This window comes from Cydia splendana, chromosome 10, assembly GCF_910591565.1.
Source record: "Cydia splendana chromosome 10, ilCydSple1.2, whole genome shotgun sequence".
In the NCBI taxonomy this organism is placed as follows: domain Eukaryota; kingdom Metazoa; phylum Arthropoda; class Insecta; order Lepidoptera; family Tortricidae; genus Cydia; species Cydia splendana.
The window spans coordinates 9,628,723-9,654,226 of NC_085969.1; the positions used below are offsets into that span (position 1 = coordinate 9,628,723).

The 25,504-nt window shown below is 40.3% G+C and overlaps 1 protein-coding gene across 2 annotated transcripts in view; it reads right to left on the reverse strand.

Annotated features, from left to right (window-relative positions):
• The window catches only part of LOC134794232 (probable JmjC domain-containing histone demethylation protein 2C), a 218,656-nt gene that overhangs the window by 4,265 nt on the left and 188,887 nt on the right, over positions 1–25,504 (reverse strand). For both annotated transcript variants that reach the window (XM_063765974.1, XM_063765975.1), the window contains 5 exons: positions 24,939–25,419; positions 4,836–5,031; positions 2,557–4,680; positions 2,325–2,472; positions 594–724 (listed from right to left, as the gene is read on the reverse strand). In XM_063765974.1, coding sequence (XP_063622044.1) covers positions 594–724; positions 2,325–2,472; positions 2,557–4,680; positions 4,836–5,031; positions 24,939–25,419 — 3,080 coding nt within the window. The remainder of the gene's footprint in view (positions 1–593; positions 725–2,324; positions 2,473–2,556; positions 4,681–4,835; positions 5,032–24,938; positions 25,420–25,504) is intronic.

The following is a 25,504-nucleotide window of genomic DNA, read 5'->3' on the forward strand; positions in this document are numbered from 1 at the left end:
CTGAGTTGCTCCAACTTTTTGGAATTTAAGGTAAAAACAAAGAAATTATATCGCGGTATACCCGTTTGTGTAATTAAATATGTGTACAAAACGTGAGAGTTTAAGACGAAACAGGAGCTGAGTTTTAAATATTTTAGGTAAATATACCCGTCTCGCTAACGGAAGCGGCACCTAAAAGTAGTGCGATAAGGACAAGGCGAAAAATCCTGCGTAAAAATCTCAAAAATCGAGGTTTCGTACTCCTCTGTTTCCTCCTCCAAAACTTAACCAATCGTAACCAAATTTGGAAATCTAAATGATTATGAAATTATTTGTGTCGGACCGTTTTGCTTTTTTGGCTAATTGATATCAGTTTTGAATGCCACGCCTCTCATTGCGGCATAGTCAATTAGGCCATTTTGGCCATTTTTGAAGGGCTCTAGCGCCTTAAAAAACAAAAATATCAAAAAAAAGCAAAACGGTCCGACACAGATATTGACAATATTAATCTGTGTTGAAAAAATCATTGCTCTAGCTTCAAAAACCACGGAGGAAAACGAGGAGTACGTTTGTATGGAGAAATGACCACTCCCGTTGGCTCTTAAAGATATTACCTTATAGCAGTCGAGGCAGACGACGAAGCCGCACTTGCCGCAAGTCCAGTGGAAGTTAAAGAGCGTCGTCTCGCACACGTCGCATATCTCTCGCACGCCCTGCACCACACGCTTCCACGCTATCGTCTTGTCTGTAACAACACAATACGCTACTTAGTAAACTCAGTACAGTGGAAAAGTTCGTACTGTAGACTGAAAGCAGTCCCTATCTTCCTATAATTCTTTTTTGGGTTGCTTCGTGAATTTTCTTATCGCAATAGGAGGATTTCCGCAGTAATGTATATATATTTACATTTAAATTATTAGCTTTACCCGCAGCAAACAATAATGACACCTGAAGGGTTGCTTTGTCACAAAACGTTTTTAAAGGGTGATACGTAAAAACAGGTAAACATAAATATTTCCTTGTTTACATGTGTTATAATTATAGTGTTTCGCATGTAGGTAACAATAAAATTAAATGCACTTCCTTAATCATCCATTAATGTTTGTCGCATTTAGTAAAGGAACATTTTTAGGAAATATTATTCGCTTTTTAAACTAGGTACGTGCTTCTATATTTATCGCGACCTACACTTAGGTAGCCGTTGTTTATAGTTAGGGCGTTGGCGTAGGACAAAGGGCAATAAAACTTTTTATGGGCACCTTAACTATCTTCAACGCTCTCAACCTGACTAATAAGAAAAAACACCCTTTACGATTTCAAACTACGCTAAGTATTGTGTCGGGATTAAGTTAAAATGGATAGTAAAGTGCTAATGATTTTAAAAGTGATAATAAAGTGATAGCAGGTAGGCGGCGCTGTTTAAAGCGTGGTTTTTAAGAACCTCTTACAAATCAAAAGGACTAAAGAAATAATGATCGGGAAATCCGTTGTAACGCTGCGGGAAATTTTATTGTTATTTCTTATGATAATTTTGTGAAGGCGTTATATTTTTTATTTATACTTGCAGTTACAAATTTTCTTAATATCCTGACTTGAATGTCTCGAAATAAACCTACTTTACAAAACACACTCACTTTACTTTTAGTGTAACTTTCCTGCCACCGTGCCGACATTTTATTGCACATTGTCTCTCTCAACAGTCTAAGAAAAGGTATGATAAATTGATAATGTTTATCAATTGAGTAGGTAACGTTAATTCCAGAACACAGTTATCACAGACCTATTAACCTTTAGTTCCTTGTAATCTTATCAAGTGAACAGGCAGCCTAATACGGACTCGTAATAAATAAATTAATTGGTTCTATCCGGTACTTGAAGCGGACATGCTACTTGACCCACATCTTGCTAACGCTCGACTTGTATAGCATACTATTTTTAGACTACAATAGAATCCATTTAACTAAACAAGGATATAGCAGGGTCATATAGGTATGACAGAACTAGTTATCAACGTTTCTTATTCAAATTGACGTTACAACTGTTACAAGTATTTAGACTGTTTCTAAATTAGAGCGAAATTACATGGATTCTAAATCCATCAAAATAAGATTAATAAGGTTCCCTTATGTTATGTGTCATAAGCTACTCTAATGTATGAAGCGACAAAATAATATAGTAGAAGTTTGTTGTGTACTAACTATTTACTATCTTGAAATAAGTTTTTAAGTACCTACTGAACGATAACGGCACAAATAAATATGTGTTATATTCCAGTTTGATCGCATGATTATCCTGAAGTAATGAAGGTAACAGGAAACACGTAAAGTAACGGAAACATATCTTACCGTCATTCTGGTGGTGTAACTCCGCCTCCTTTTCCTGTTGTAGCAGTTCACAGAACTGGTCACCAATCTCCCGCAGGAGGAAGCAACTCATCTCTATGTCTAATTCTGCCGCTCCCGCTGAAGATGATAGCCAAAGTTTCTTGTCCTCCTACGACAAAAAAGAACATGATTAGATACGGTACGCAAACTAAGAAATGTCAAAGGTATTTCATTGTTTTAATTCGATATTTACCTCTTCAGCATCTTTGTACGGATCTGAGAATCCGGCAATTGCTAGTTGCCTGTTCTTGGCATACTTCAGTCTTCGAAAATGGTAAAATCGACAGAATATGTTGGGCGAATCCTTGTCACGTTGCGCGGGAGACCAGCGGCACTCGCGGCACTTGGCGAGGCGCGGCGCCACCTCGCAGCACGAGCCGTTCTGGAGGAAGGTCTCGGGCACGGGCTTGCCTCGCGCGGTGGACGGCGTCCGCCGCGGCGGCTCGTCTTTCCGCCGCCCGCCTCGGCCTCCGCCGCCGCCTCGCGTTCTTCTGCCTCGGGCTCGGCCGCCACCTCCTCTTTTGCTGGAAGTGCTGCCGCTCCCGCTCCCGCTCGCTCCCGAGTCCGAATCTTTATCGTCGCTCTCCTTGTCACTTTCGCTGCCGCTCTCCGAAGCCTTCTTCTTTTTAGGTTCGTCGCCGGCTTTTCGCGGCACTGCGCCTTTTTTTCTTTTCGCTTTCGGCGGTTTTCTCTTTGGTGGTGACGTGGACTCGCGCTCCGAACTCGAGCTGTCGCGCTCAGCCTCTTCGACTCGACCGTTCATCTCCTTAGGTTTCCTGGGTTTAGGATTTTTCCGCGACCCAGTCTGCCTCTGTATCGACTTGGCGGCGACAGGAACGATGATATTAGAGTTTGAATTGTCCTCTTGTTCTGACACTCTGTTGATGGCCATAGGCAGCGTGATACAGGTACCGCCTCCCCCGGAGCAGTCGCCCTCGCCGATCGGCGCGGTTTCGTGTCTCTGGAGCCAGGCTTTCTTGCCTAGATGCCGCACCGGCGCGGAGCCGTCCCTGGGGTTGGGTGAAGCGGTTTTGGCGGGTGTGTCGACGTCTGCTACCGGCGTGACCGGCGGCGTCGCCGGCGGGGCGGGTGGCGTCGGCGCCGGCGGAGGGGCCGCCGGCGGTGACGTGGCCTGCGGGGGGACGGGAGTCGCGGGCGCGGGGCTCGCTGAGGGGGTGACTGAGGGTGCTGGCGAGGCGCCGGCGGCCTTTTCGGGCGTTTCGACGCTCCCGTCAGCTGAAGGTACACGGACGTCGCACGGGGGGCCCGGCGCTTGAGGCGCAGGTTCGGAGCCGTGCGGCGTTCGCCCGGCACTAGCCGCGGCGCTTGCTATTAGGGGCTCCGGCGCCGGCAGCTCTTCTAGCCGCCGCCGTTTCGCTTCAGAATCCGCGGATTCGAAGGGACACCGTCTTCTTGGCGATAACCGGTCGGAATCATCCGTTCGCGAGACGCCGAGATCGAGGGGTTGCGTTTGGCACGGGGACGAGGACGACGCGTCACTGTGCGGACGCGGCGGCCGGGCGTGCGCGGCCGGCGGCGGTCGCGTCCGTAGCGCCGGCGAGTACGCCGACGGAGGGGGGTAGGGAATCGGCGGAGGATCCGCTTTACTTAATTGGAGCGCCGGTTCCACGGCGACTGCGAAGTGAGCCGGACTAGGCGCGTTGCTGCTCGGTTTCCCGTATATGTGCGGCGGCGCAGGGCTGGACACTTTCGGCTTGGCAGGTGCTTGTTGGTAGTAAGCAGCGGGCGAGCGCTGCGGCGGCGGCTGATAGAGTGGCCGGCGGTTGTTCTTGTCCTGCGCAGGTAACGCCGCGTGCGGGGAGGTCTGTAGCGCGGGATGCGGGTGCGAGGGCGCATGCGGCGATAGGCCAGTCCGATAAGGCCGCGACGGAAGGTAGTGCGGGGACGGCTCGCTCCGAGGCTTGCTCGGATACGGGTGCTTTTGCTCGAGGTGGATTTGTTTGGCGTCGTGTTTCACTATCACAGAGTTTTTTTCCGGCACTAGCGGCGGCGGCGCCGGTAGATGCTGGTCTTTGAGTTTATCGTAGGCGCGGTAGGAGGGATAGTTGTAGGGGGTGAAGTTGGGTTCGCCCTTGGGCAGGGCGGGGTGCGGGGGTTTCTCCGGCTTGGAGGGGAGGGCGAGGCGCGCGTGGGGATGGTAGTCCTGGGGCGCGGGCTGGCGCGGCGCGGGCGGGTGGCCGGGGGGCGAGTAGTAGGCGCGGTCGGGCAGCGGCGCGCGCAGCCGCTCGTGCTCGGCGCCCGCGCCGCGCGCCGGCCCCAGGCTGTTCAGCAGCGACCACGACATGTTCCGCTCCCGCTGTTGACAACAACAAACCTTTACGATACTATGTCAAGTTACGCACTCAGGTTGCGTCATCTCGAATTACGTTCGCGTGAAATCGTAGATTGTAAACCAGGTTTGAACATGGAGGCCGATAAGACGGCGATAAATAGGTACTTAATGATAAAAACCTTTTGATTGGCTAGCCTCAGAGATTCCTCGAAGTGCCTCGACACGAGTTTCGAGGCGGCATTCTCTTGATCTCTCCTTTCCTTTTCTTCTCTCTCTTGCTTTTCTCTTTCCCTTTCTCTCTCACGTTCTATCCGTTCTCTCTCCTTTTCTTTCTGCTGCTTTTCCAACAGCTCTCGTTCCTGATCCCTTCGTTCTCTGTAACCAAAGAAAGGACATTTAGTCAAGACACTTTAAACCGTAAAGAAAACTTAAACAAGTATAAAATACACGTGTTAGGTTCTGCGACAATCTATGTACATAAATGGCATGTCAAACACGGCACTAAGGTTGCGATGAAGTCATAGTTTACACAATGTGGTTGTTAAACTTGCACAAGGCGCTGGTTGTTATGAATAAATATGAAATGCTAAACAGCATTCCTGACCTTCCAATGACTTCCGATGTTTATTTTCTACCAATTTGAGTTTATTTCAACGAAAATATTCCAAACGGGTTTACCCTCTAAGCGACCTCATATGAAAAAATACGGAACATGCTTTATTGGTTATTATATAAACGAATGATGTACAGATTGGTAATGATTGTTTCCAATTAACTTATTGCGATGACAATGACTCGAGCCACTTGGCGCGAGCGTCTGGTCCGCGTAACTAGGTCAAGGTCAAATCGGTTTAAATGACGAAGCTGTTTTTGAGACCACTATCTTATACACGTATAAAGGAGACAGATGACGTTTCAGTTTTCTGCGAGGAAATAATTTGCCAAATCACATTGTTGCTACAGGCTTCATAATATTTAACAGACTTTAAAAGAGGAGACGGTTTTCTTATAAAGAAACCGTACTCGCGTTAGTTTTTTAACATCTTGCTTCTTGAATAAACAATAGCACTATAGCTTTCCTCTTTATCAACACACATATAAATACCAAGCTTTCACCGTATCAATGTATCCATATTTTCCTTCATATTTGTCTTGTTTGTTTATCTACTTACTACGCAAATTACATTCCAAAGTCATTAAATCGCGCGAACCTTGCGCCATTACCATAACGATTATGGCCAGTAATGATTGCATGATACCTACTTACTCGGTAAAAATAGCATTTCCGTTATTCATTTACCAATTAACGCTGTACGCAGTACGCAGCCACAATCACGTAAGCTTATCTAACGATGCACTTACTTTTCACTTTTGTTAATGGTTATCGTAATGGCAGAATCGTTATTTTTATTAAAAGCACGTAAATACATTCATGCAAACGTGATGTAATTTAAGTACTTTCTCATTCTTGGATAAGTATGGTTAATTACTACGTTTTTGCAATAATCCTCGGCTCGGCATAGTTAATTTAAACTACCCATTACATTTAGTGACTTTTTGACAACCATCTGACATAAAGCTCAGACCATAGACGATTTGAATCTTTGGACAGCATAAAACCTTTTTGAAACACCTACCGGGCGCCATAAACAGCTTAAAACGTTTATACACGACTTGTTTACTCACTGGTATGCGAATTTCAAACTCTCCGACCGAGTCTCCGTGTCGTGGGAAAAGAGCATGGCAATACCTAACTAATAAATAAGATAAACTCGCGTGAATGACGTCAATGGCTCACTTCGCGCGTAGGAGTTTATTTTGACACTATTGGCGGCCAACTAACCTTGAAAAGGTACTTAAGCAATTCCAAATATTCTGAAACGTCATGACCACTAGAAAATACAAACAATATCCGGATCTACCGTACAGTGCGATAAAGCCCGTCACAGACGGAGCGATATATTTTTTTTACCGTAAGATACGGCATCTTACTATATCTTTTACGTACCTACTATTTGACAGAGTCCACACACGAAGCTGTAATATATATTTTGGTATCTTACGATATCTTATCGCAAGGCATCTTAGGATACCTTAAGATGTTATAGCTTGGTATATTACGATATATTTTGTATGTCTCACAATGTAGGTGCTAGACAGAGAGCGATATATATTTTGGTATCGTTGTGGCGTGTGTGGTGCTTAGCGATACTCTAAGATATCTGTCGGTATCTTACGGTATCTGCCGATATATTATCGCTCCGTCTGTGACGGGCTTAAGTAAGTAAGGACTTGTTTACACATTGATTAGTGTTAAATGCGAGTTCATACAGTTGATACTTGCGTTTAGTAGCAAAAGTAGGTACTCGCAATTAACACTAATCAATTTAAAAACAGGCCATAATTCACGGTCCGATGTGCGAAACGCGGAACCCCGGATCGTCAAGGTATCCATTGAAGACTACACAGGCCAGCCAGTCACAGGTGTTTCAACATTGTCCGGATGTTATTTATTATCATAATCCGGTAAACCGTTCAAGGGCAGCACATTGGACCACGAAATCATGTAAAAAACACCATATTGCTTATCATTAGCTCTTTCTTAATCTTTCAATAGTTACCATGCCGGTTGTTATAAGTACAGCCTTACAACTGTATTACAAGCGGCATTGTGATAGGTTCAGCCATAAAGGCGTCAATTGAAAACACGTTTACAAAGGCTTATTTTTCGACAATTGTCATAAGCCGGCAACTGGGTCACATTATTGGGTGGCCATTAAGGCAATGGCCTTCACTGGAATTAAGTCCATAATAATAAAACACCACAATGAAACGTTTAACCGGTTAGGTATGGCTTAGATAGTCTCGATTTCGATAAAGAGTAGAGGAAAGTTCAACAATAATAAGACGTGTATTCCGATGCGTCGGAAGCCGGTGTTGCTCGAAGGACGTGTATTGTCTAGTTTTGGGAAACTTCTCATATTATCGTTAAGTACCCAGTATAATATATGACATCGTGATTATTATTATTATCATGTTATGCCGGATAAAACTGTTATTACGATTTTAAGAGCAGACACACGTAGTTTTAGGGTTCCGTACCCGAAGGGTAAAAACGGGACCCTAATATTACTAAGCCTCCTCTGTCTGTCTGTCACCAGGCTGTATCTCATGAACAGTTGAAATTTTCACAGATGATGTAATTCTGTTGCCGCTATAACAACAAATACTAAAAACTGAATAAAATAAATATTTAAATGGGGCTCCCATACAACAAAGTACAAACGTGATTTTTCTGCCGTTTTTTGCGAATGGTACTGATCCCTTCTATATGACATTACATAACCACTATAAAATAGTTATTTGTACAACAAGAGATCAAAGTTTGATATTTCTTCGAGTGCTTATTTTGAGTCCCGTGCAAGGGAAAGACTCTATAATAGATTCACGAGCGTAGCGAGTGAATCTAATTTAGATTCTTGAGCGTAGTAAGGGATTCAAAAGCGCACGAGATGTAAATAACTTTGATCTCGTGTAGTACACAAAATTTTTCACCCTAAGCAGTGAGAACATACCTAGAGGGACAGAGATAATAGAACCCAAGTATATCGAACTTGTATTAGACCCCGCATGTTGAAATGACATTTGACTATAAAGGTCACTTGAATGTCATTTTGTCTCACTCAGTGAGCAAAATCGCATTTTAATCACTGTTTTTAAGAAGCAAAGTACCCTTGTTCGAGCTGCTGAGGTGAAAACAATATTGTGGCAGTTTTGCAAACAAACATTAAATACTACCAAAATGACGAGACAAAGACGCCTTGTGACAAAGAAAGGAAAGGAACAATAAAAGTAAGACTTGATCTTACTGACCTGTTCTTAATAGAGAATTGAAATAAATGAAATTTGGGTACAATTGAAAGATAACTTTGGGCACTAAACGTTGGGTGTCGTTGTATTGCAGCATTTAGATGATAGGGTGGCTTAAAGCCCCCTAAATTACTCCTAGTTTTAGTCACTTTAAATCAAGAGTAAAGAGATTCGAATGATCTATGTTATATTAAATAATATTGCCAAATTAAACCCATGAATAGAAAATCTCAAGGTTTAAAAAGTAAACAATTACTTGTTTAACATTTTCAAAAAAAGGGAAGGGATAATAACGTCAAAAACGAGTTTTCCTCGCATTACAACAGCGGGCAACAAACGCTGAAGAAGATCATTGCCTAAAAAATCTAACAAACAGACAAATTAGCCGAGAGGCGGGAAGGAAATAGCGGTACATGATTGTTATCTATTCTATACGGTAAAGAAAATAATTTCTTGTCTGGCAGTGCCAACAATGGAAGACCCCAAAATATCCTGTTATTTAGTTCCAGATATTATACCCGTCTAAAAGAACTTGGCTTCAGAATCGATATTCCTCACACAAACATCGACAGGAAGTTCATTCTGCGCGAAATTCTTCTACCCAGCATGTGTAACTTCTTCTTGTGCAGTTAACAAAATATCTGAATAAAATATAATTACGATATCTTGTAGCAAGGCATCTTAAGATACCTTTAGATGTTACAGCTCGGTATAATACGATATATTTTGGTATATTTCGTCTCTTCCACAATGTAGGCGCTAGACAGAAAGTTATAGTTGTACGTGGACCATACTGAAAGTTTCTGGATTCTGATATATGAGACGACTTATTTTTTGTAAGTGGCCAGTTCCAGGAATTTTCAGTATGCCCTAAGTATCGTTGTCGTGTGGTGCTTAGCAATACTATATCCGTCGGTATCTTACGGTATATATTATCGCTCCGACTGTCTATACCTTTATTATGTAGGTAGTAGATACTTTATGCAGATAAACGTATATTTCTTACAGTCGCACCTTTGGAACTAACTAATGGAATATTATTATTTTAGGGCCACCCCACATTTGGCGTCTTTCGGGCGTCGGCGTCTACTCTCTACTCTATGGCCGCTGCTCGACGCAACGTCGACGCAACTGCGCAGCGACGTCATTTTCCATAGCGCTGACCAGACGCCGACGCTCGAGGGACGCTAGATGTGGGGTGGCCCTAAGAATGTAATGGAAATACTACTTTATTGCATCTATTAATAATAATTCGGCACTTTAACATAACAACATGCAAAATAATGTCCTGAGTAGGTAGTTAAATAACAAACACAGGTATTAAAATAACCAGTAACATCTAACAGGTGTTGAAATTTGGAGAATAACGAAATAAGCGAATGGGGAATGAAATTACATAAACAGGTAAAAATAACATGAAAGGAGGAAAAGAATTCCAAATTTAAAATGACGCTGACAGTTCGATGTCTACACACGACAGTTGTTGGATGGACAGGTGTTGTATGGGGTTCTCTTCACCGCCAAGTGGGGTAACTGCACGGGGACAGAAGGGTTAAAATTAGACAAAGGAAATATTTCCCAATTTTATGAACACCGCTGGCAGCAGTGTACTTTTTACAATCTTTGAATAAGGATTTAGCAGTCTTAAGAGTAAATTTTTCAACTAAGTAGCTATGTAGATTAGTTCATAGTAAAAAAATTGTCTAAAGTTATCTCTCTGTCCCCAGTTAACCCACTTGATTGGACCACAACTCTGTTGTTTTGTTTATGTAACCTTGATACTCGATTTTTTATATTTTGACATCACTCTGCAAGTTTAATATCACCTAATTATATTATTTTATGTTTTTTTAAATATTGCCTGTTTTTACAATATTTGCACGCCTGCATGCAGACTGAATGCACGGATTACTTTTTTTTGTAACACCTCATAACTGCAAATAAATTCTTTGAATCTTTGAAGCTGGGACAGATTGCAACATAACATTGCAGGTACCCATTACGTGCAAATTTTATAAAGATTGTTTGCTGAGCCAATAGCATATTTCCAGTGAACATTATGAAAATAAAAGTAATAATGCAAGTTAATTAATACAGACCATTACTTAAGTCTTAAAACTATGTCCACTTCTTGATAAGGGCTTTCAACGAACTTGGAAATGACTCACTAACCTATAGTAAATAAATAACTATCATTACACCTTATAAAACGTACGAAACGAACGTTTTGGAGGACTTAGACTACGCAGATGACATCGTGTTGATTTCGCCTACTCATGCCTATCTAGAAGCCAAACTTGAAAGACTTAAAGAAGAGGCGGATAGAATGGGCCTGCGAATCAACAGACGCAAGACAGTCAGCATGCGAGTTAAATCAAGGACAACGGATCCGCTATCACTGGGGGGGGGGGCGAGAGCTAGACTCGGTGTCCAAGTTTGTGTACCTAGCAGTGTTGCCAGGGCTCTGCAGTCATAAGTTACGTTTCGTTTCCCTAAAAGTCACGTTTTTGCTGCTCAAGTCACATTTTTATATGATTGTATTGTATGGGTAGGTAAATCGAGTTTATTAGAAGAAATTCAGAAAATAATATATTTCACAAAAAATCTACTAACCTTATATGATTTTTAGGGTTCCGTTCCTCAAAAGGAAAAAACGGAACCCTTATAGGATCACTCGTACGTCTGTCTGTCTGTCCGTCTGTCACAGCCTATTTTCACGGAAACTACTGGACCAATTAAGTTGAAATTTGGTAAGTACACATATGTAAATTAGTGACCCAAAGACGGACATGTAAGTCATGTAACGTAAACAAATGAATTTTAAGCATGGGGGCTACTTTTGGGGGGGTCAATGAGAAAGTTAAAAAATTTAGTTTTTCAATAACCCAAGCAAATTAGAAATATCTGCGAAAATATTCGTGTAGTTTTGAAAATTGGTACAGGTAGACCTTGTGGTGTCCAGATAAACATACTAAAAGTCATCGAGGGTAGGGGGTGTGCTGAGGGTGCAAGGGGGGTTGAAGGTACCTTTTTTCATACTTTTGCTCATATCTCGAATATCTGTACAAATAGCATTATAATTACTTCGGACAAAAGTTTTATCATAAAATTTCCTACAAATTTAGTTATATTTATTTTTACTCTACGATCAATACTTTAGGAGCTTCAGGCTGTTATACAGTTAAATTAGAGATAAAAAATAGACGATTTAAGAAAACGTCGTTTTTTCGTAATTGTTCATCATAAATAAAAATTTTAGTTTGGAGTAAGCAAGCTTAGTGACGTGCTGATAAAATATTTAAAAAAACCGGCCAAGAGCATGTCGGGCCATGCTCAGTGTAGGGTTCCGTAGTTACCCGTCTGTCAGAATAGACTATTCGCAAAAACTCAAAAACAGCTATACCGATTAGGTTTGCTATATTTTTCCTTGAAAGTCTTTACTAAGGTATGTTTTTATGATTTTTTTCATATTTTTTAGACCCATGGTTCAAAAGTTAGGGGAACTAAAGTGGAAAACACAAGTTTTTTTCTTTCAGACCGATTATTTCCAAAAATATTAAGTTGATCAAAAAATGGTTCTTGAAGACCCGTATTCGTTTTAAAAGACCTATCTAACGACACCCCACACTATAGGATGGAAGCGAAAAAACTTTAATGTAGGGCAGTCACCATATTTTTTCTAGTTTCTATTATTAAATTTGGCACGAATATATAAATTAGTTACACTGACAAAGTCGTAAAATATAAACTATAAAAAATATTTTTTTAGGGTGGCTCCCCTACATTAAGTGGGGATGAATTTTTCGCTTCAACCCTATAGTGTGGGGTGTCGTTAGATAGGTCTTTTAAAATGAATAAGGGTCTTTAAGGACCATTTTTTTATCAACTTAATATTTTCGGAAATAATCAATCTGAAAGAAAAAAAGTTGTGTTTTCCACTTTAGTTCCCCTAACATTTTAACCATGGGTCCAAATAATATTTAAAAAAAACGTGAAAGTAAAACTTAGTAAAGACTTTCAAGGAAAAATATAGCGAACCTAATCGGTTTAGCAGTTTTTGAGTTTTTGCAAATAGTCTATTTTGACGGACGGGTAACTACGGAACCCTACACTGAGCATGGCCCGATATGCTCTTGGCCGGTTTTTTAAAATAGTATATCAGCAGATCGCTTAGCTTGCTTATTCTAAACAATTTTTTTTTATTTATGATGAACAATTATGAAAAAACGGCGTTTTCTTAAACCGTCTATTTTTTATCTCTTATTTAACTTTAACAGTCTGTAGCTCCTAAACTTCCTAAAGTATTGATCGCAGAGTAAAAATGAACATAACCAAATTTGTAGAAAATTTTATAATAAAACTTTTGTCCGAAGTAATTATATTATAAATGCTATTCGTAGAGATATTCGAGATATGAGGCTAAAAGAAATGAATCATTACACTAAAAAAAATAACTACAACTATCAAACTAAATGACACCGTCATGTCAAGGTAACAAGTTTCATCTTGCCACGACTATTATAATAAACATGATGGTGGATGTAAAGGCCCCAGTACACAATGGGCCATCGTCGGCCACTCCAAGGGACGCATTTATGCATTAGAGGGAGCAAGTGATATTACTATCTCATTCTACCGCATGGCTGCGTCCCTTGGAGTGGCCGGCGATGGCCCATTGTGTACTGGGGCCTTAACGTCAAGGTGTCAGTGCAAGTGTCAACTTGGGTGCGTTCACCGCGTTCCTAAATAATACGAAATGCAGAACTTAACTTGTCCAAAATTCGACTAGCTTAAAAAGTCACAAAAATTGCCTCAAGATCGTAAGTCACGCACATGTCACACGAGAAGACGAAAAGTCACGAAAAATGTGACTTTTGTGACCATCTGGCAACACTGGTACCTAGGGAGTAGGGACAGGCCTCCGTCACACGCTCAAGGCCACGCGCTATATGCCTACCGCTCGGCGTATCGTCGACGATACAACCGACAGAGGGCCGCCGAACGCCCGCCTCAGCGCTCGCACCGCATTGCACCGCGCGTTTCCCGCGCTTATGCTTCGAAATGCCGAAACCACGTAATTATTGTGCAGTAGATGGGTGAAAAAGTCAAAAAAACAAAGGAACAAGCCTATAATAAAAATTCATCTTTTTATGGCGGGCTAAAGGTCCCACCTGAAAGTTTAATAATTATATTGAAGGGTTAGAAAAAGTAGTTTTAAATAACTTTGACGACGTAATAATTAATCGGCCTGGTAGCACCGTATTACAACTTTTAAAAACCGTTGATTGTCCGTTGCTTTGCTCCTGAATATTTATTAAAATTATTTACGCGATTTAGGATATTTTCAACTACTTATTAAATTTTAATAACAGAGAATTCCGAGAAGTGAAAAAATTATAAATCATTATATTAAAACTAAAACATATTTGATTCGCAACATTCGTTTTATTACAATAATCATCATAGGTAGGGTAGCTACAACCCTAGCGCATTCTTACGATGACGCGTTGGCACGTGACTCGAACGGCGGGCAACACAGTCTCGACTCTTTGTGCGCGTAATTATGGTACATTTCTTCTTGTCCTGAGCAGCAGGTATTATTATTAAGGTTCTGTAGGCTATTATAGCGTAGGTATTTTTGCTTTTGTTTGGGAATGAAGTATCTGTTACGTAGTAACTATTTATTAATCTGTGGTAGGGAGCGTCTTATCCTGCAAAGGTGGAGCGGGTGAAGACATCGACAACCGGATAAAGAAGGCGAAAGCTGCGTTCGCTCAGTTAAAGGCTGTTTGGGAGTCGACTGTGCTCACGCGACGTGTTAAACTTTGCCTCTTCGAATCAATTGTAAAATCTGTGTTGCTTTTTGGCTGCGAAACGTGGAGAGTGACTAAGGGCCTAACGAATAAACTTCAAGCCTTCGTCAATAAGTCCCTCAGGTCGATCCTTCGCGTTTTCTGGCCAAAAATTATTCGTAACGAAGACCTATGGCGTATATATGCCGGCAAACACCCATTGGCGAAGAAATCGCGACGCGGAAATGGAGATGGATAGGACATACTATTCGAAGAGGGGAAACTAATAACGCAACCATCGCTTTCGGTTGGAAACCGCCGGACGGAAGCCGTGGCCTCGGGCGCCCTGTACACTCTTGGCAGCGATCCGTCACAAATGAACTACGAGCGGTCGGGTTGAGCTGGAGCGAGGCCAGAAGGGTCGCTGAAGATAGGAAGGAGTGGCGCGAGCTTGTGAAGGCCCTTTGCACCTCTGGGGTGCCGTAGGACAACAACAACACACCTTATACAACAAAGTCCCCCGCCACGGCTGTCTGTTTGTGTGTTTGTTCGCGATAAACTCAAAAACTACTGAACGGATTTTCATGCGGATTTCATTATTAGAGTGATTCTTGAGCAAGGTTTAGAGGTGTATAATTTGATAACCCATGCGAATCCGGGGCGGGTCACTAGTACTTAATAAGTAATAACAAAGCTAATGATATTCCTGTTTTAAGGGGCCCACTGATTAACAGTCCGTCGGACGGTATCGGCCTGTCAGTTGTTCGGAACTGTCAAAATTTTGTTCTAACTGACAGGCCGATACCGTCCGGCGGACTGTTAATCAGTGGGCCCCTTAAAACAGGTCTCTGTCGCCACTTTTTTGTATTTGGACTACTCTTGTTAGTGATTGAAACTAAATAAGCTTGCAAAATGATGATTGTGCAATATTTTAAATTTAACCATTCAACGGTCACGTCCAACCATACTTTATGGATTACAAAATGCTTAAAGTGCATGGACTATTTTAGTTAATCTGAAATTTCCTAATATTAGTACAGAGACAGACTAACTAGGGTATCAGGGCAGTGACGATTTTGTCGATTTTGCATATTTGAGGTTACTTAAAATATAACATTGTTTTTCAATCTACTCGTACTTAAATACGCTCAAGTCGGCACAAAGGTCCATATCACAGACGTATCATTTTTATTGGAGTCAATAAAATTGCCTCATAACATAAATTTCCAAACTTACGGCAGCCATGGCCCATACCCAATTATTTATAGCTCTGCAAGTCGGCAAGGCACTTATTTACTTTACTATCACATTTATGTATTTATTATTCTAAATCCGCTTTGTGGGAAATAAATCAATAAAAAAATTCCACCTTGAATGTAGTTTAGGCCTCATTTACGGAATCGATTTTCTACACTACGATTTTAGCCACTTCATTCCTCACCACGGTCATGAAAACATGCGGAAATTTAGGTTTTTTAAAGACTCTAAAAATAAGTAAATACATTCCAGTATTTCATTTTATCTATACAGACACATATCATAAACCCTCTAGGATACGTTAAAAAACCGCAAATTACGGTCAGCATAAAGATAAATTTTGTAAGAACCAAGAACAAATTTCTTATGTATGAAAATGTTATTATTGCGAAATAAAAATTCGATCAATTCTGAACAATAAAGGAATTTGATTTGACCTCAATTCTAATATCAGTCGAGATGACGTAATAAAGCAGGTATTTAACTATACATAATTACTCTAACTAGGCAGCAATAAGTGGCGCCTCAGGATTAAGAAATCCGACCCCGCGTAACGGGAAGTGGCGAGGAGAAAGAAAGAAGATAATTACTATAGGTAGACATTAAAATACTCGTTATCTGGGGGCACGGCAGTGCCCCCGCCAAGTCTAGCGCGAAGCAAACACTGCCGTACCATCCTTTACTGGAACCATTTCGCCGCATTTTCAGGCCCCTATTTGAGAACCTCTGGATAAGACAAGAACGCAGAAATTTTGGTCACCCAGTAAGCTATAATCACATACTTAAAATCCAAACTTTCAAGTCTGTAGGTCATTTAGTTCCGAAGTTAAGGGAAAGCAAAGTTTCGCATTTATGACACTCACTTACTCATGATCATCAGAAGAGAACTAGTACTTCCCATAAACTCAGAGAGTTGAAATTTGGTAGAGTTAGGGTTTAATGGCCACATAAAGGGAAAACCTAAAAATATTGCAATATCAGTCACGTTTTAAAGATCTAAGAACTGCATAAGTAAGTTTGTAATCCCATATAAATATATGATATTACAAAGTTACTGTTGCAGTTCCTACAAATAGTAGGTAAAGTAAAGGTACACTACGATGTACGATGTGAGTATGAATGAAGATATGTTTAGTTATGATATGTGTATACATAGTATGGGGTATGAGTACCCGAAAAGAAGGACTGCCTACAAAAAGAGATGAGATCCCATCAAAAACATTACATGTAAAAAGGTGCAAGTCTCGCAACGCTTTTACTACAAAAAAAGTTTTGAGATGTAATGTGAAACCAAGTCGGTTATTTTAATCAGTGCCAGGGGGTGTTAAAACCGTATCAATAAGATATCTTTAATTTGTAATACATATAATGACTTGGCAATCGCACATAATGCTTTACTCGTACCGTACTCGTAAATATGTGTAATGCTCAAACTGCAATTAGCGCTAGCGTTATGTTCAATTAGAATTATTTTTAATAGGTGACGATGATCCTTTTGTCATTATGCAGCCGTGCGATGGCCAAGTCATTATACGTATTACAAATTAAAGATATCTTATTGATACGGTTTTAACACCCCCTGGCACTGATTAAAATAACCGACTTGGTTTCACATTACATCTCAAAACTTTTTTGTAGTAAAAGCGTTGCGAGACTTGCACCTTTTTACATGTAATGTTTTTGATGGGATATGATTTAGTATTAATATAAATTAATTATAAAAATATAAAATTTAGTATAAAATATCATACCGCGTATCGAGACATCCATTACTTACATAAAGACATGGTATAATAATATACTCCGCCTGGTACTCCATTCCGAGATTCGCGTATGACCTAACTGACACGCGCCTACGTCATCATGCTGTTTACAGGTTCTCAAACTTTGAAATGTGGGAGAATTTTAACCAACGGTGAAAATTATTTTAACGGCATTAATTTTAAGTTATTCATGTAGAAACATAGTAAAATAAAACAAATCTAATGTATTAAATTAAACTTTATTTATCTATACAAGACAAACGTGTGAAAAACTAATTCACAGTTACACATTAATTACCAAGCTTACGGCGTGAAAAGTTTGGAAAACACTGCGACTGCTGACACTGAGCGAGAAGGAAATAACAATTAACACGCGTTCGACAAGGATGACGGTCAGGGCATGAAGTTATCTAGATCCGAATTGTCAAATGTGCACAGCGCTATCCTGTGTTGCCAGTAGTATAAACAGAATTACCCGAAAGTCTGAAATTTCTTTCGTGAATCGGAAGATATTGCTAACGAGTAATTAAAAATGACGTGTTATTGTAAAATTTAAGCTAAAATACATATAAATGAAAATTATAAAATTATAAAGAAATATTTTAACTTATTAACCATAGGTATAATGTACCCGTGTAACATGTTATGTTGAAATAAAGTGGCAATGTTATTGTGACGTAGGCCCGTGTCACACTGGGAATGGAAGACCATGTTTTATTAGACCATGCATAAAGAAAGAGTAATAATAGAGAGTAGTCATATAAAGAGTATAATATGAAATACTGCAGCCATAAAACAGGCAGTATGTATTTGGAAACTCGCCCGCGGATATGTGCTGAGCGGAACGCTGTAAAAAGTAGGAACTTTTAATTGGAGCGATTCCATTCAGACAAATATGAGCTGGACATTTAAAATGAACGCATATCCACAAATCCGTTCAGTGTTCACTGGGTGTGCAGTCAAAAGGGAATTTAATTAATGCATTCCCAGAACTTTTCTGGGAAAATAAATCTTTCATTTAGTGTTAATTACACCAACAAAAAAAGAGTTCAGGGCTTATTAGTTTATTACTAATAGATCTTAATGATCTAGGTATATCACTCATTTTAAGGTCAATAAATATACGATTCTTCAATAATAAGTTAATAACCATAGTAAATTGTCAAAAGTGTCGGCTTTCTTCGCATACGCCTGCTACGCCCAATTGCCTGGAGCAATGATTTATATCTATGGGAAAGACCAAAATTAGAGTAACAGAATACATAATACCTAAAGTAATGCCTACATAATACAAGTATGTATACGAGTAAAGCTTAAGACATTGCAAAGATTAACAAAAGGGGACAGAAATAACTAAAAATAGCAACATATGTAACATAGATTATCTTTTTGTACTGTTTACAGAAAAGACATTGACGTGCTCAACGCTGAGTCTTTCCCCCGGTCAGTCTTTTCGTAATATGTAGTATAATTTCCTATTAAAACATGTTTCACAGTCTCCAAGCACTCATGAATTACGACCACATACGAGTATAATACAATCATATCCGTTTTCTCATGGAAAGGTCATGTTAAGGGAAGAACACATTTTAGAATAAAATTATATCACAATTTGTTACTTTGCTTTTATAGGAAACTCTTGTAATATTTAATCATGTTATCTTCCATTTGACCAGGAGAGTAACATTTGAAATGGTAAACAGTTTGACATGAATGACACATTCCTCCAATAAGGATGAGCTGGATGAGTAGGTATTTATTTTGTATGGAGAATGGATAAAGGTGGGATCAGACGGTTCACTCGGATGAATGTTCACTCGAGTGATTGTTTCATTTTCCTTTCATTTCACGTTGCTGCTGGAAAGATTATTTATTTTTTCTTTTCTTTCACTATGGCGTCGAATGAAGTTGTGCATCTTGGTATAAGTTTAATTTGTGATCATTTAATAAAGATTTCAACAAACAAGATGCAAAGAAAGCGTCGTCGGTAATGGCTGCGACCTTGGATCGCAAGAAGAAATTTATTTGGAGCCTCGAATACATTGCTGAGAGAACTAGCCGATGAAGATCCGAAATCGTATTGCAATCATTTGCGGATGACTTAAAGTAATTTGGAAGAACTTCTATTATTAGTAATAGGTCCGTTAATAGCGAAAGAAAACACTTTAATGAGAGACAGTATACCTAGCCTAATAAAACTCCAAATTGTACTGCGATACCTTGCTACTGGCGATTGTTTTGTAACTCGGGGATATTTATACAGAGTACCTAGAATTACCATATATCCTACTTTGTTCGTTCCACTTGAACACCATTTTATTGCTTTTACGTTATCTTTGTCTAGCTAGATAGTAGGTAGTATACCCACAGGATTCGGTAAAAATATGCAAAATCCGAATGAACGTTCATTTCTGTGTTCACACTGTTCATTTTTTGTTCATTCGGAGTGCGAGTGAAAGATGCCGAATGAAAATATCCAAAATTGTTGGATTCTTTCACTAATGAATTCATTTTTCATTTTTGGTTCATTTTGTGTCCAGACGTGTCACTTTGAGTGAAAGATGAATAATGAAACTAGAAAATGAACAAAAAATGAACCGTCTGATCCCACCTTAACGAAAAGCAAAACATAATGACAATTTAGGTTTATACAACAATTGCTTACAATGTCTGTTGGTTGCCAGTAAACAATATTATTTTAATAGAGGAGAGAGACAGAGAACATATTCATGTTATGAGTTGAATCATTGAATAAATACTTCGGCAGGTGTAGGGTTGCAAATAGAAAAAAAACCAATGTTTTTTTTCAAATTTATGAAAAAAAAACATGAAAAAAATCCTGGCACCATGGTTTTTTTCTAAATTAGGTTTTTTTTCAGATGAACAAAAATATGCCACACTAACGGTTTTTCGTGATTTATTTGTATATTATGTAACTTAAAACTAAGTAATTTTTGGGGAATCCCTGAATTCCCCGATGCGGCGACGAGAGGCGTTGGTGTTGCCAACAGTAAATTGCGATAACTACCACTACAGATTTCATGTATGTTGTTATTAATCAAAGTTGTTAAATTAAATTGGTTTAATGGTTAACATAAAGTCTAAAACAAGTAAAACAACCGTATAAAAGTATTAACTGCCTTGCAAATTTTGAGTTTTCATACTTTTGAAAAAAAACGTACTCCAGAAAAAAAACGGTTTTTTTCACGGTTTTTTTTCATGTTTTTTTTTCAAGTTAGAAAAAAAACCGTTTTTTTACAACCCTAGGCAGGTGCATACATACTATACAAAGGTGATCGGTGATGTGGTCACGTGATTTCTATAGAAAATGAAGTGTCGGACGCCTCGGCCTGCTCTGTTCTGGCATGAGTCAAGGTGACGTTCGGTTAGCAACTGCAGCTGCATTATTCCTGTTACGATTGCGACATTACCGCTGCGGCCTTGACGCGGGTGCTGTGTTTGTCAATTTGCTCGATAAAATGAGTGACCCCGTCGCCGCCACGTTACTGGGGCGATGACGTTCACTCCGTTACTTATTTTATCAAGGAAATTCAAGTTCAAGGCCGCAGCCAGTAATGTCTATAGTAATGCAGCTGCAGTTGCCATCCGAATGTCACTTTCATCCGTTACTACAAGTATAAGGTACGAGTATATTGAATCATTCTAATATAGCGTCAGTGTGTCTGGTTTGTTGTTGGATTTACCCGCGCTTGGTACTGTTTCATTATTCATTATGAATGGATTTACATCTACATTGGTGCTATTTTATATACACATTTCGTAGGGAACTACTTCAGACTTTTAGGAATGAGCGGCTTTCCTTGTATTTTACGCGTCATGCAATTAACGTTTAGTTTAGTCCATCAACGTAAAACTTTGAATAATTCGAGAATTACAACCTCAAAATAAAGAATTGTGTATTTTTTGCTACAAATTATTCACATGCCCGTTTTTCAAGAACACAAAGTCGTAGGTAGTATTTTAAGTTTAGTACTCAATGTAGAAATTCATCTGATTTGCGGATTCCGGTATTTCTAACTTTCCAAGTTGTATCTAATAGTACCTAGATCATGTGAACTTTTCAGCTAATGCTTAAGGAGTGAAAAATGTTCACCTAATTGAAGCTCAAAGCTTATCTATAATTACACTATTAATTGTAAGATTATGCATCTAAATATTGAGCTTTTCAGTTTTAATTGTGCAAATAATAAAACAGTAAACTGTACAGTTAGGTATGCACCCATGCACCTACCTAATTTATTAATCAACATTGCAAAATGGCTTCATTTAAATAACAAAGTCGAGGTTAAAGATGACCTTGACTGAGGTTATTTTTGATTGTGTAGATACCTACACAAAGTACATTTTATTCTTAATACCTATACTTAGCTTTAAAACATATCCGTGGTGTCAAGGTTAAACGAGACTATAACAATGGAAATTTTTTGTTAATTGTATACAAGTACATACACTGCGATTACATTATCTTGTGATTTGAAAAACAAATAACCCAAGGATTGTGACAACAACAAATTACATAAAGGAAATTCCAATGTCATACGTTTCACCGATAGGTATGTCAATAATACATTGCTATCAAACAAAAGTTTATCTGCTTGTTATTAATTAGTTCGATTAGCTTGGCCATGCGCCGATTATGGCCATTCATGTCTCGGACGATAAAGAGAGCAACTATACCTAGGTGAACCTTATCACGTACTAAATACAAAACAAAAACTGTGTCTAAGATTGTGTTACGTTACATTATAACTTATAACACAAAAGATGTGCCATCTCACATACAATTCCATATTAAACAACCAGCACGGTGACTACGCAGGGTGCCATAGTTATGCTTCATTCATACGCATCCGTTATATACTCACACCTACGCTACGCACATAATTATTTTGATAGCGACGTACTTACCTATTAAAATAACTTTCAGCTTTAACGGGAGATTTCATGTCAACATAGCCTCTATTTACATTTAGATCTTAAAAGCACTCATTAAGGCTTGGCCACATACAGAGCGCGACGCAGCGCCGCGTCCACGCCGCGCGACCGCGGCACATGCTAACAGGTTACCGACGTCAAACAGACTGCGTCCCGCCGGTATCACGCCCCGCTTCTGTCGCGCCCCGCGCCGCGCGGCCCATTGCGTCCGCGCGGCGCGTGCGCAGCGCTGCGCCGAGCGAACGCGGCGGCCCGCCGCGTCGCGCAAGGTCACGTCAGTAGGATCGGACGTAGGCAGCGAGCGGTGCGCCGCGTTCCCGCGCGGCCGCGCCGCGTTCACGCGCGCCTTGAGGGCGTGTTGAGAGCGTGAGGCCGGCGCGATCGGCGCGCGCCCTGTTTGACCAGGCTTCGCGTCGGCATCACGCGGCGCGGACGCGGCGCTGCGTCGCGCTCTGTGTGTGGCCAAGCCTTTAAGAATTACCTTTGGGATTGCATTATCGTAAAGATGCTTAACTCGATTGATCCGCAATGATCGTCTGTCTTACTACTCTAGCAATCGTTCACAAGGTTAACTTTAACTACGTGCTTGCATAGCAACAGCATCGGCCGAGATGAACAATGGAGAAAGTGATCCGAGTCACGGTATCTGAAAACTGGGCCGCGGAAGAAAGGCAACGGTAACATGAAGTAAGCTGTAATGGCGTATGCAACGAGACGCGATCCTAACTTCTCTTCTCTATCCTTTATTTCTGTAAATTTCCTTTCCTTTTCATCCTTGGTTCCCTTTCGGCCACGACACCAATCCTCTCACAAAAAAAGCAATGTTGGTCGATATTGCTTTGTAACTACTGTGCAACTACTAAAAAAAAAACAAAAAAAAGCGACGCGATCCGTGGAGGCAAGTGGAAACAAAAGCATTGCGAAGTAATCAAGCAAATATAATATGTCTGTTGTTTATAGGTCATCCGTACAGTAACAGAATATTTTCTACTGCTCCTGCAAGTTAAGGAGACCAGAGCCTAATTTCTGGTTGTTATCAGCGACAAATCGGCAATGCTGTAAGTTATAGCAAGCAAATTATAGTTTATATACGAAACCAGAATCTATGTATGTATGACCAACTTACAATTTTATGTCCATTACATGCCTTTTACTAGAATGATCCTTTAGGTAGCCATCTAAAATATGAAATCTGAAACTGGACGTAATTGCGAGTTGCCTTGAAGCTTTATTTTCATATATTTTCAGAAAATAAGGGTGCTTAATATAACCAGTGTAAAGTATTTCAAGTATGTTTTGTTCCATAAGAAAACAAGACCGTAAATTATAAGCTGCTTTAGTCGCGGGCCCTCAAAAGAACAGGTAACATAACAAATGGAAAGTAATAAACAAAAACAAAAAAACCTTTTTGGTTTGTTTACTAAATTGGAAGTTACACAAATATCATAAGCCGCGAAATTATTTTTACATTTGAGGTCATTCAATGTCACCAATCCGTCCGAGGCTCCGAGGTAGGTTTAAATTAAAATTCACTTGACTTGCCCTAATCCCATAAAGCCGTTACTTTCAAGAGAACAGTTTATGTTTCTGTCTGTCAGTTTGCATACGAAGGTCAAACGGACAAACAACTAGAAGCTATTTCTTACAAAGTGAAACGATGCCTAACATACATCAAAGCATTTATTAAATTAGATTTAGAACGCAATAACAAATTGAACCTATTCAGGTCAAACTTTGATGGTTGTTTTCAATAAGGCGCTAAGTGTACCTTCGCTGAGGGATATTTTGCATATCTAATGAAAATAATCATCTTATTATTAATGACAATACTGACCGACAAAGTTGCACTTACAAATCATCACAAGTCACTATAGTTTAGTTTTTCCATGAATAGCGTTTTCATAATCTATTCTCATTATGCTCAATTGCTCACGGTTTCCGAATTTACTTCGTATGAGCGTTAATGACGTTCAAGCTTAAATTCATACCTTCGCAATTTCACGGCATTCCGTAAATGGTTAACTTAATAGACAACATCGTAAAGATGAAATTAACTGTTACGAACCGGTTAAATGACGGCTTGCCGCAATTTAACAGGTCTGACTGCAATAGGCACATGATCGTTAATCATCGCCGTGTAACATTCCTATGCAACAGCAGATCATCCAATTACTCGGGTTAGTTTACCGGCTAATTGCCGTGTCTGGTTTAATGCTGAACAAGGACGAAGCGATTACTATTTGATTTATTATGAACATTCCTTTTTGAGTTGATTGGTAGGTAGTTCAATGGTTGGATGGCAGCTAGTGTTACTGGATCCCAGTGCTGGATTATTGAAGACTGTTTTGATTAATCTAGTGCACATCCAGAGTTGAGACATTTTTGGACCCATGTTCTTGTCTTGGGAGAGAATATTTGTGAAAATAACGCTTATTCAATTAAACAGTTGTAATGGGCGTCCAAAATTTAACCTAGTTTTTATAAACACGGTCACAAGCATTGTCATAACAAACACGTAGCTTCGTATTGTCATTAAATACGATGCCTTCATGTAACGAAATGCGCAGATTCTATTAATATATAGTATTCTATAATTAGAATACTTGTCCTGTATCAAAAGAGACCAAAAACAAAATCAACTCACCGTAACAGTCTTTCGTGTCTCTCTCTATCGTAGGTGGCCGCTGCGAGGTAGTCCTCCGCGATGGCATGGTGCAGAGGAGGATGCAGCGGCGGCTGGTACCGCTGCTTCCACAGGATCTCGCTCGCGTACATGGACGGCGGCGGGGGCGGCAGGTGCAGCAGCGGCGGCGGGGGGTGCCCGCCGTACCCGTGCGCCATAGCGCGCCAATCCCGGTCCTCCACAGAGCTGGCGGAGCCGCCTGAGCGGACCCCGCTCACGCCGGAGTCGGACCTGTCGTCGCCATCACGCGCACTGACTATCACACAGTCGTCCTCCTCGGAGGCCACGGCGCTAGCCACACCATCCGCGGCTCCACTCACTGCACTCACTTCACTCGCGCACACGGCAGCCTCCTGAGCTACGGGCTCGGGTTTCGCGCACTTTTCTTTCTCTTCACTCACGTGAACCACATCACCACTCGCACTTACACTCTCGGTGGCACCTGTAACAAAACAAACATATGATTAGATCATGTCAGAATCATCAATAAACAAAGACAATATGAAATGGTGTTTCTTGCCCAGCCC